The sequence below is a fragment of the Hypanus sabinus genome, chromosome 12 (assembly GCF_030144855.1).
Source record: "Hypanus sabinus isolate sHypSab1 chromosome 12, sHypSab1.hap1, whole genome shotgun sequence".
In the NCBI taxonomy this organism is placed as follows: Eukaryota; Metazoa; Chordata; class Chondrichthyes; order Myliobatiformes; family Dasyatidae; genus Hypanus; species Hypanus sabinus.
The window spans coordinates 11,279,786-11,293,157 of NC_082717.1; the positions used below are offsets into that span (position 1 = coordinate 11,279,786).

The following is a 13,372-nucleotide window of genomic DNA, read 5'->3' on the forward strand; positions in this document are numbered from 1 at the left end:
TATTCTATGTTGTAGGGGTTAACCAATCTGTAATCAATTTAAAATGATATTTTATTTTATTTATTTATTGAGATGCAAAGTGGAACAAGTCCTTCTGGCCCCTCGAGTAGTTCCGCCCAGTAATCCCCCAATTTAACCCTAGCCAAATCACAGGACAATTTACAATGACCAGTTAGCCTACCAAACCAGTCTTTGGATTGTGGGAGGAATCTGGAGCACCCAGAGGAAACCCACTTGATCACAGGGAGGATGTACAAATTCCTAACACGCAGAGGTGGGTCAACTGTACTGTAAAACATTGTGCTAACCACTACACCAGCGTGCCTCCCACCTTAAGGCGGTGTGGTCTCCCTGTGGTCACCTTGCTTCTGGATACTTACTTTACTTAGAGATGCGGGACAGCACGGTAACAGGCCCCTTACAACCCAACATGCCTACATTCCCCAGTGACCAATTAACCTACTGCAGCCGCACCACCTCTGCCCCTGGCTCTCCTTCTCTGCCACCTGCCCCACACCCCTCCCAGGGCACTCCACCCTCGCTATTCCCAACATCCTTTGTTCCCAGCAGTTTTATAAAAAATCGGCCTCTGCTCCACATTGACAAGCACAGTAAAGTCTTAGGCACCATAGCTATATGTACCTAGGTCTTTTGTACAGTACTATAGCAAAGCTTTTGACATGGTCCCACAGGGTAGGACAGTCAGTATCAGTCAGGTGTTATTACACCTTTTTTGGGCATCATCCTTGTAAATGTGAATGTAGAATTTTCTAATGAAGATAGCGGAAAATAATGTTACAATGTGCAATATAACAAGTCTGGTCTTTGTAGTATAATTGGTCTGTTCATCTCTTAGGGCATTTTAGGACAAGAGGGCATGACTTCAGGATTGAAGGATGTCCTTTTTAGAACTGGACGTCCTTTTAGTCAGAGGGTGATAAATCTGTGGAATTTGTTACCATGAGAGGCTGTGGAGGCCAAGTCATTGGGTGTATTTAAGGCAGAGATAGATAGATTCTTGATTAGCCAGGGCATCAAAGGGTATGGGGTGAAAGCAGTGGATTGGGGATGACTGGAAGAATTGGATCAGCCGTGATTGAATGGCAGAGCAGACTCGATGGGCCAAATGGCCTACTTCTGCTCCTATATCTTATGGTCTTATGGACTAAGTTCTATTCGTCTTGACTCTCTGTAGCCGTCGCAGTGGAAGAGCTGTCATTTTAACATGTTCAGCTTAATCGGTGCAATAGATCTATCAAATAATTATGAGTATAGACAGTGTTAATGCAAATAGGCTTTCTCCACTGAGGTTGGGTAAGGGTCATGGGTTAAAGGTGAAAGGTGAAATATTTAAGGGGAACCTGAGGGGGAGCTTCTTCACTCAGAAGTGGGTTGAGTGTGGGAAGGGCTGCCAGCAGAAGTGGCAGATGTAGATTTGACGTTAACATTTCAGAGAAGCTTGGATAAGTACATGGATGGGAGGGGTACAGATGGAGTGCAGAGGTGTTGGTCCAACAACCATGCAGATGAATACTTCAGCATGTGCTGTTTTGTACTTTGACTCCAGGACAGTGGAATGTCATCAAAGCACTGGAAATAATCACTCTCTAACATTACCAACCACAACAGGTCTTGGGACTTTAACAGAAAAAATAAAGATGTAAATTAAATATTTAAAAATCATAAAAGCATTAAAATAAAGATTTGGCATAATAAATAAAGTTGAGTAACATTAATGAAGCAATTAAAACTGAGATTGTTTATTTTCTGTCTGTTTGGGTGAAGACGGGTGCTTACCTGTGGGGCCAAGACAGCTCACGACAACAGTCAGACAGCAGAGAGATCGCCAGAAGCTCCCTCCTCGGCAGATACGCCACAGCCTAGCTTGGCGGGACATCCTACAGCACACAATTAAAACACAAGCGACACACAGAAACAATTTGTCAGTAGAATGATCTGTTGGCATTCCAAAGGGGAGGTGACGTTCACATTTGCAGTCAAATATTCCGCTCACCCACTCGTTCTGAGCATAACTACATAGCTCAGCCAACAAGTTGCTAACGCTGCTGACTTTGGAGGAATCTTTCTGTTATTTCAGCTGACATCCTTGTTATGTTACCTTGCAATTACAAAGCTAATTCAACCCGAGGTATCTACACTCAATGGACACTTTATTAGCTACCTTCTGTACCCAATAAAGTAGCCACAGAGAGCATGCTCATGGTCTTCTGCTGATGTAGCCCATCCACTTCAAGGTTCAACATGTTGTGCATTCGGAGATTCTCTTCTGCACACCACTGTTGTAATGCATGGTTACTTTAGTTACTGTCGCCTTCCTGTCAGCTTGAACCAGTCTGGCCATTCTCCTGTGACCTCTCTCATTAGTAAGGCACAGAACTGTCCCTTATCTCTCACTGGATGTTCTTTGTTTCTCGCACCATTCTCTGTAAACTCTAGAGGCTGCCGTGTGAAAATCCCAGGAGATCAGCAGTTTCTGAGATACTCAAACCACCCCGTCTGGCACCACCAATCATTCAATGATCAAAGTCACTTAGACCACATTTCTTTCCCATTACATGTTTACATTACAATGTTTGATCTGAACAATAACTGAACCTTTTGATCAAGTCTGCGTGCTTTTATGCATTGAGTTGCTGCCACATGATTGGCTGATTAGATATCTGCATTAACGAGCAGGTGTACAAGTGTACCTAATAAAGTGGTAATTGAGAGCATTTTGTGACATTTGTTGTTTCACAATCCAATACATAGTATGTACAATAAATCACAGTAACAAATATATATTAATAAAATTAAATAATTAGTGCAAAAAAGAATAGAAACAGTGTTTATGGGTTCATTGTCCATTCAGAAATTTGTTGGTAGATGGGAACAAGCTGTTCATAAAATGCTGAATGTGTGACTTCAGGCTCCTGCACCTCTTCTCTGATGGTAGTAATGAGAAGAAGGAATGTCCTTCCTGGGTGGTGTGCAAAGTGCTAAAGAACAAACTTTGGGGAGAAGTCTTCACGTTAGCCCATTTATCTGGCAAGCTCTTGAACCAGAGGGGCTAACTTCACTCAACTTCACTTGCTCCATCACTGAAATGTTCCCAGAACAAATGGACTCGCTATCATCCCATGTACTCGATACTTATTGCTTATTTATTATTATTATTATTGTTATTATTATTATTATTATTAGTTATTATTACTATTTCTTTGTGGATTTGCCCAGTCGGTTGACTTTTGTTCACTATTTGAATGCCCAAGTTGGTGTGGTCTTTCATTGATTCTGTTATGGTTATAATTCTATGGATTTATTTAGTATTGAGAAAATGGATTTCAGGGCTGTATATGGTGATAATTACACACTTTGATAATAAATTTACTTTGAACTTTGAATCTTGAAACGTGGGTAAATGGGACCAACGTAGATGGGATTTACTAAGCTGGGTGGCAATGTGACATGTGATGAGGATGTTAGGAGAATTCAGGGTGACTTGGATAGGCTGGGTGAGTGGGCAGATACTTGGCAGATGACGTTTAATGTGAATAAGTGTGAGGTTATCCACTTTGGGAGTAAGAACAGGAAGGCAGATTATTATCTGAATGGTGTAGAGTTAGGTAAGGGAGAGATACAAAGAGATCTAGGAGTCCTTGTTCATCAGTCACTGAAGGTGAATGAGCAAGTGCAGCAGGCAGTGAAGAAGGCTAATGGAATGTTGGCCTTTATTACAAAGGGAATTGAGTACAAGAGCAAGGAAATCCTTTTGCATTTGTACAGAGCCCTGGTGAGACCACACCTGGAGTATTGTGTATAGTTTTGGTCTCCAGGGTTAAGGAAGGACATCCTGGCTGTAGAGGAACTGCAGCATAGATTCACGAGGTTAATTCCTGGGATGTCCGGACTGTCTTACACAGAGAGGTTAGACAGACTGGGCTTGTACACGCTGGAATTAAGGAGATTGAGAGGGGATCTAATTGAAACATATAAGATTATTAAGGGATTGGACAAGATAGAGGCAGGAAATATGTTCCAGATGCTGGGAGAGTCCAGTACCAGAGGGCATGGTTTAAGAATAAGGGGTAGGTCATTTAGGACAGAGTTAAGGAAAAACTTCTTCTCCTAGAGAGTTGTGGGGGTCTGGAATGCACTACCTCAGAAGGTAGTGGAGGCCAATTCTCTGGATGATTTCAAGAAGGAGCTAGATAAGTATCTCATGGACAGGGGAATCAAGGGATATGGGGACAAGGCAGGAACCGGGTATTGACAATAGATGATCAGCCATGATCTCAAAATGGCGGTGCAGGCTCGAAGGGCCGAATGGTCTACTTCTGCACCTATTGTCTATTGTCTATTCTTAGTTGGCATGGCATAAATGGGCCAAAGGTCCCACTTCCATGCTGTATGATGCCCTGCCTAACATTAGAGCAATTATTGGGGTCAATTGACCTGTTCTTGAAATGTAATATTGCTCCATATTTCTCAAAAATACTCTGAGCAGAGAGTATCAATTATTCCACAGAATGAATGATCTTTTGAAGGTCCTTTCAGACTCTGCCTTCACCTCTATCTGGTTTCCCCTCAGCCTGTTCTGCTCCAAGGAAAACACAGCCAGCCTATCTAGTCTCTCCACATGCCAGAAACACTCCATCCTGGTGAATCTCACCTGTACACTCTACAGTGCATTCAACGCAATCAACCCATGCTATCATCAGGCAGGAGGTGCAGGAGATTTAGGTCCCACACCACCAGGTTTAAGAACAGTAACTACCCCACAACCATCAGACTCCTGAACTGGTATGAATAACTTCCTTCACTTCTAAACCGATTCTATGAACTGGAGATCATTATCATGGACACTTTTCAACTCCTGTTCTTAGTATCATATTTATTTGCATAATTTTTCATTCCTTGTCTGTTTATGTATAGTTGGTCATAAAGTTCAATTGTATTTCATTTTTCCATTTAAATGTCTGCAAGGAAATGAATCTCAACATAGAATATTGTAAAATACATGTATAGTACTGTTCAAAAACTTGGGCATACATTAGTAACGAGGGTGCCTAAGACTTTTGCACTGTACAGTAGTAATTTTATGCATTGCACTGTTGCACAAAAAACAAATTTCATGACATTTGTGAGAGATGGTAAACTTGATTGCGATATGGGTCTGTATTGTGGATTGAGAGTGGGAAGGGGGCAGGGAGAGGGGAATCATGGTTGGGAAAAGGGAGAAAGGAGCAGGAAGCACCAGGGGGACATTCTGTAATGATCGATAAACAAATTAATTGGAATCAAATGACCTTGTCCGGTGTCTCAGTGCTGGGTGTGCCTGCACCCGCGCTACCCCCTGCCTCTTGCATTCCTTCTCTGCCACCTGTTCTGCACCCCTCCCGTGGTGCTCCAGCCTCGCCATTCCCAACATCCTTTGTTCCCGCTAGATTTACAAACTCGCTCTCTGCTCCACATTGACAAATACAAAGATGTTCAATGTTCAATATTCAAAGTAAATTTATTATCAAAGTAGAGTTCTGTGCAAAAGTATTAGACACCCTAGCTATAAATATGTGCCTAATATTTTAGCATAGTACATTACTATGGTTAAAAAAATTACTTTGAATATTGAACTTTGAACACCTTTCCTACAATGGAGTGACCAGGACTGCACACAATACTCCAGATGTAGCCTAAATAATGGTCCATAACTCTAGATCTCAGTCTCCCTTCTCTTATGTCTCATGTCCCAGCCTATGAGACAAGTATGGAGGCACGAGAGTGCGGATGCTGGAATCTGGAGCAACACATGAAGGAACTGGAGGAACGCTGGAACTCTGAGTCAGGCAGCATCTATGAAGTGAAACGGACATTCCATTCAATGTTTCAGGCTGAGAAACTTCATATGTATCTCCCAGATCAGGGATTCCCAACCTGGGCTCCATGGCATAAAAAAGGTTGGGAACCCCTGTCATAGAAGAGTGAGCGGGGATCTTATTGAAACCTAACGAATTTCAAAAGGCTTAGATAGAGTGAACTTGGAGAGTCTAGGACCAGGTGGACATCCCTTCAGAACAGGGATGAGGAGGAACTCCTTTAGTCAGAGGGTGGTGAATCTGTAGAATTCATTGCCACAGACAGCTGTGGAGGCCAAGACATTGGGTATATTTAAGCTGAAGGTTGATTGGTTCTTGATTAGTAAGGGTGTCAAATGTAACAGGGAGAAGACAGGGTAATGGGGTTGAATGAGAAAATAAATCAGCCATAAGCAAATAATGAAACAGACTTAATGATCTGAAGGACCTAATTCTGCTCCTTTAAGTCTTACAGATTAAGCTCCAGTACCACAGTCTTCAGGGATGATTGGACAGATATACTCTGTTCCGCAGGACCAATGTGGGGATCATGGAACACACATTACTGTACTAACATCAGCTCCTATTACTCTGACCCCATTCCACAGAGTTTTCTGACACGATCCCACAAGTGATGCAGATTCAGAGAACTTGCATCAGGTACTTACAATGGTTAAATGATGTTTACACTTAAGAGAAAATGATCACAAATCTGCGAATAATATAAACCGCATGCGAAACCAATGTTGCGCAGTTTCAATATTATTCACCAATCGGATTGTCATCCGCCTCCTCAGAAAGTTCAAAGTCTCAAAGTAAATTTATTATCAAAGTACATATATTCAACCCTGAGATTCATTACTTTGCAGGCATTCACAGTAAATACAGGAAACACAATGAAGTCAGGACAATGTGTAAAAGACAATTTCTGCAAATGCGAAATGAGAGAAAGAAAAACAGAATTTAAATAAGAAATAAATAAGCAAAAAAATATCAAGAACCTGAGGTGAAGAGTCCTTGAAATTGAATCCATAGGTTATGGGGCAGTTAAGTGATGAGGTGAGTGAGATTGCCCCTCTAGTTCAAGAGCCTGATGATTGAGGGGCAAGGATATTAATGGGCACAAATATCTCAGCACAGGGAAAAAAAAGCCTGGGGGAGTTTCCATTGGATGCTATTTCCTTAACAAAACTTTTCATTTAATTCCTTAATTTAAATAAAACATTAATGCCACGCCACATTGCTGGAGGCTTCATTCACTGTCTGTTCAGATTTTACTTGATCACTTCTGCATACTGGGGAACAAATCCAGGCAGAACTGCCCGACATAAAGTACACGAAGTCAGAGGAGGAGGATGAAGCCACTTAGCACCTCAAGCCTCTCCCCCCGCTCCACATTCAATGTAATCATGACATCTCTGCTGGAGATACGTTTCCACCAAAGGAGATGTAAGACCATAAGATATAGGAGCAGATTAAAACATCTGGCCCATCGAGTCTCCTCAACCATTCCATTACAGTGCTCCTTCCCTCCGCCAGCCTGCATGTCACCCTTAGGCAAGGTGTAGCACCTGCTTAGTCCTCCTGATCAAGGTCACGTGGGATCTGGTGGTGAATGGTCGTATGAGCAGCTGGTGCATATCACAAGTCCTGGTTATGTGACCACTGACGCCTGACAATCTCTGGAGAGTTTTGATAATGGCTGGGTTCACCCATCTTGTAAAGGCTCTGCCCAGGATAAGGCAATGGCAAACCACTTCTGCAGAAAAATTTGCCAAGAATGGAAAGACCACAATTGCCATGTCATATGACATGGCACATAATGATGATGACGATGAGTCTGCCACAACACTCATCTCCTGGCAGCTGGCGTGTCATAGTGCATGCAGCTGCCACACAGGCACACATAATACTGTTTACACTTAAATACTTACTGGCATTTATTTATGCCAATTTTATTCCATATTCGTCCTTCAGCCTCTAGTTTATAATTGTTGAATTTTGTTGTTTCGTTGCATGTCAAAATTTTAAAAGTCTCGAGGTTTCAAAGTAGATTTTACTATCAAAGTACACATATGTCACCATTTTCAACCCTGAGATTCATTTTTCCATTGGAATACTCAGCACAGCAATAGAACAGTAACTACAACTGGATCAGTGCAAGATCAACTAGAGAGCAGGAAACAACAATCTGTACAAATGTAAACAAATAAATGGCAATTGATAACGAGAACATGAGATAATGAGATAGAGTCATTAAAGTGTGATCATTCAATATTTATTGGTTATTTATTTATTACTATTATTTTTTACTTTTTGTATTTGCATGGTTTGTTGTCTTTTGCACACTGGTTGATCACCAAGTTGGTGCAAGATTAGGGGCATTTAATAGACTTGGATAGGCACGTGAATGATAGAAAAATGGAGGATTCTGTGGAAGGGAAGGGTTAGATTGATCGTGGAGTAGGTTAAAAATTGGCACAACATCACAGGCTGACGGGCATGTACTCTGCTGTATGCCTATGTAAAACTTATTGCAAAGTATTTTAATTTAAAAATGTAGTCTGGTGGGTTTTATGCAAGCCTCCTCCCAAAATAACATCATGAAGTTCCGCTACAGTGATGGCATAAAGCAGGAATGCAGCCCGCTCAAGGCAGTCATTAGTAATACCATTGCACTTGTTAAAAAGAGTTGTCGGGCTTTTCCTTTTATTAGTAACTTCTCAGAGAAGCATCTGCTACAGCTAAAGTCTGCAGCAAGTATAGACTGCTCTCGTTTATAGTCGAACAAAAGAGCCATTGTTACTGAATTTTCAAGTCCAGAATTTAATGGATTTTGGTTACGTAGATAAGATGGATGCCTGCACTCCAGGGAAACACAAGCCAATAGGGTGACAGGGCCTGGACTTTTATGAAAGAACTGCACTGTGTTGTCATAGATAAATTAATACAGGAAGGAGTCACGGTCAAGGCCCTCTGTTGATCAGGGTCAACAAATGATGTTGTATTCCAGCTGTCTATGTGATACGTAAAGCCAGGACGCAAGACAGTATGATATGGAGAGGAAGCTCTTACCCATGCAGCAGGCTGCCCCTCTCCACGCTGCTGATGAATCCAAAGGGACAGCAGGGACCAATACAGCGGTGCCACATGATCTCCCAGTCAGCACTGAATTCTATGTCAACTGCCTTAGGGATGCCAGCTCCCGATTTTTCCCGAAGCCTTCCCCAGGAGTAGGTATAGCCACAAGGCAGCAGAGGTTTAAGGTCAGAATTCTCCTTCTCCTTGATGAGCTGACAACCGTAGCTGATGAGCCCCATCTGCCCGGAGCAACAGGTTTTAAGGTACCAGTAACCCGCCTTGACCGTTAAACAGGTCCACCAGGCTTAGAAGCTAATCCACACCCGAAGGCCAGGAACTGGACTTGGTTGTCAGAGGCTACTTGAGATGAACGCATTTAATATATAGTGGGAGCTTATCCCCACCCCTCCCCATGATATGGCAACCTTTAATATTCATTAGGTGTCAATGAGATACCTCCCTCATTCTTCTCAACTCTAACGATTACAGGCCCAGAGCTATCAAACAAGTATAGATTTGTATTCCCAGATCCCTTGTCAGTCCCTGTTGTATGCTTCATTGACCAGATCTGCCATGCTTCACTTAATATGTTCCTCATTTCCTGATCCCTTATAAATGGGCCTAGCTAAATTGTTCTTATGCAGAACCAAGACAGAGTCAATGAGACTAATGGTCTACTAAAGCCCTGATGGAGAGTCTTGGACTAAAACATCAACTGTTCATTTTCCTCCATCGAAGAACTTGCCAAATTCCTCCAGTACTTTGTAGGTGTTGACCAAATGGCTCCTTCTATGTTGTCAGAATTGTTAACTCTGGTGTGAAGCCATTATCAGTCTGTCTCTGCTGTTCTTCCATTGTAATTACCTACCTCCACACATCTAGAATACTGCGTAGACCTTGGGTTACAAGTTGTGGGGCTAAAGACTTAGATCTGAGGTCCACAGGGAGTGGAGAGACTCTGGACTTCCAGTTCTAAAGGGCTGTGGACTCTCAATCACTGGTGATATTTAAAAAGGCATTCAGGTATTTGAGGACAATCGAGAACTGACACAGAAGAGGAGATGAGACCCGGGTAAGGGGACCAAGGAACTGCATCAGCAGTAATATACTTATAACACACACACGCACACGCACACACGCACAGAGATACACACATGGGGATACAGACACACACATGCACCATTATCCACATATATACACACAAACACACACACACACACACACACACACACATACACACACACACATGCACACGGATACACACATGGGGATACACACACATGCACCATTATCCACATATACACACACACATGCACACGCACACAGATACACACACAGGGATACAGACACACACATGCACCATTATCCACATATATACACACACACACCTGACTGAGAAAATGATTCCAACCCCAACAATGATTTGCAGTGTGCCATTGCTCAAGTAGCTGGTGACAGGCCAATAACACAAAAAGGACAAGCATGGACCTGGAGCAAAGTTGCAACCTTGTGGTTAAGTTGCTAAATCAGCTTCCACAAGCCCAACGCAGCAGCAATTTAATGAGCTGATTTTTAGTAGCAGTGGCCCTGACACCATAATATAGTTATAAAAGCCCATGGTCCTTCATCGAAAGATAACTCTCCTGGGGTTGGAGATATCCCTCTGTGTGGGTGGGAGGAAAAAAGGGTCTTGTTTCGCTGCAATTGTTTTATTTTGTGGCAGTTGGGTTGTGATTAAAAAGTTGCCTCTCAAGTCCCTTTGAAATCTTTCTTTTCTCACATTTTAAATTTTAGACATTTTCTTTTTAAATGTCTACCCCATGGTTTTGGAATCCGCTACCCTGGGAAAAGACTCACAATTTGAAGTATTTCTAAAAACTTGATCCTCATTCTCTCACGTTCCAAGGAATAGAGACCCAGCCTGACCAACATCTCCCTGTAACTTGGTCCAATAAAGTCTTGCATGCCATTTGGAAACATGATATATCGAAATCAGTGAAAAAATACTGTGGGCGGCACGCTAGTGTAGTGCTTAGCACATCACTTTACTTCACCAGCCATGAGTCAACATTAAGGGTTCAATTCCCACATTGTTCTCCACTCCAAAGGCATACAGGTTAGAGTTAGTGAATTGTTGGAGTGCTGCTTTGACGTCAGAAGTGTATGCTGCCCCCAGCACAAACCTCGCCTACTTGACTTGACGCAAACAATGCACTTCACTGTAGGTTTCGAGGTACATACAATAAATAAGTCTAATCTTTCATCTTAAAAATAGGCACTCTGCACTAGTACCAGTAATAACCTGGCAAAACACAAGCAAATTATAATATTATACACCAAAATATCAAATTACACCAACAAACCACAAAAACGTGAAATCCTGCCAAAGAAAATAGAATGATTTCCAAAGCATATCATAAATCCACCAAGATTCAATATTAACTCACCAAACTCAGCAGCAACGTTAAAACCAGAGCAACCATACATCAGAATCCATAATCTGCAGAGTAGAACAGCAATTCTACCAATCCATCAACAACCCGTCACCAGAAAATGCCTCCGGGTCTTGGTGACATGAAATACGCCAAGAGACATGCTCTATTAAATGTACAAAATAGCAAACAGTACACCTTTCTTACATGTGACCCAACTAACTCAGTCCCTCAAGCCTGGCAACATTCTTGTAAATCTTCTTTGTACCTTGCCTCACTTAACGACACCTTTACCCTAACAAGGTGGCCAAAGCCATAAACGATACCTGAGGTGTGGTCAACACACACAGGAACTCAGCGGGTCAGACAGCATGCATGGAGGAAAGTGGACAGCTCATGATTCTGTCTGAGACCCTTCATCAGATCTCAGCCTGAAGGGACTGGGCCCAAGATGGTGACTGTTTATTCCTCTCCATAGACGCTGCCTTCTCCTCCGGCATTCTGTGCGTGCTTTTCAAGACTATTCAGTATGTGGCTGCATCTCATACACATGCAACAGGTGACAGTCAGCACCTCCCTGACATAACAGTTTATAGACCTAGGACTGGTTTCTCTTTCCATAGGCACTTCTTGAAACGATACCATAACAGTTACCACAACGGCTTTATAGTGCCTGCGATTACCGATTGGGGTTACATTCCCTCCACTGTTTGCAAGGAGTTTGTACGTTCTCCCTGTGACCGCGTGCGTTTCCTCCGGGTTCTCCGGTTTCCTCCCACATTCCAAACAGATCCAAAGGGCTAGTGAGCTGTGGGCATACTACGGTGATACCAAAATTGTGGCAACACTTACGGACTGACCCCAGCAGAATCCTTGATTTGATTTCATGCAAACAACGCAGACACTAGCTGTTTTGACATATCAGTGCATTTGGGACCAATAATCTTTCATCTTTAATCTTATTGCACATCCTCCGATTATGTTGATTGTTGACACTAACGAAGCATTTAACTGTTCAATGTTTCGACGTACATCAGATGTGACAAATTGAGTTACCCTCTCATCTCCCTCTCTTTGACAGACTGAGTTCTTACAGCATTTCTGCTTTCACATCAGAGTGCCACATTGTCAGAGATACAACCGTTCGTATTTTCTGACAACATAGAATGAGGCCATTTGGCCCATTGACCCTACGCACATTCACAAAGCATTCCCATCATCACAGTTCCACAACTTATTTCCCTTATATGCCCATCATCTCCACCCACCCCCCCCCCCCCCAATTCTTCAAATTTCACGGCATATGCTGGTGGCATTAAAACTGATTCTAATTCTGAAAAAGGATCTTGGGCCCGATTGATCTCCTTCACCTTGCAGCCATTCTGTAAGGATGTCATGCACAATCATCTTATTTCCTTGTGGAGACTCTTCAGGTCCAAAATAGTTTTTGCACAGTTAATAAAAGTACGTTGGGAGGCATGATGGTGACTGCTATTGCTGACGTTTAAGGGCGTTATAAGGGCCAAAGGTAAAACCAGGAAACCTAACAACAAGGAGGAACCCATCACTTCCATGATTTCTGGAAGGATTGGCAGGATTCTGAAGAAATACTGGATGAATACCACCCACAAACGTGTAAGGAAGCTCAATTCATAGCTTATGTGGGTCAAGGATGATCTGGGAGTCTGGATTCCCTGTGAATGTGGAGCAGCATATATTGGCCAGACGGGACGCACAGTGGAAACCCACATCAAGGAGCACAGGAGGTGCCTCTGTTTGGGTTACCTGGATAAATTGGTAGTAGCAGAACATTGCATTTGCAATGGCCATAGGATTGACTTTGACGGCATGAAACTACTGTGACATGCCAATGGTTTTTGGGACCGCCTGGTGAAGGAAGCCACTGAAATAAAACTAGAGGGAAGTAATTTTAACAAAGGTGAAGGTCTCACTCTAAGTAAGAACTGGAATTTGATTGTAAACAAGGTAGGACAGCAGAAACCT

At 42.6% G+C, this 13,372-nt stretch overlaps 1 protein-coding gene across 6 annotated transcripts in view; it reads right to left on the reverse strand.

Annotated features, from left to right (window-relative positions):
- Window positions 1-13,372, reverse strand: part of adgrg6 (adhesion G protein-coupled receptor G6) — a 169,927-nt gene that overhangs the window by 120,319 nt on the left and 36,236 nt on the right. For all 6 annotated transcript variants that reach the window (XM_059985536.1, XM_059985539.1, XM_059985537.1 and 3 more), the window contains exon 3: window positions 1,798-1,898. In XM_059985536.1, coding sequence (XP_059841519.1) covers window positions 1,798-1,897 — 100 coding nt within the window. In that variant the 5' untranslated portion in view covers window position 1,898. The remainder of the gene's footprint in view (window positions 1-1,797; window positions 1,899-13,372) is intronic.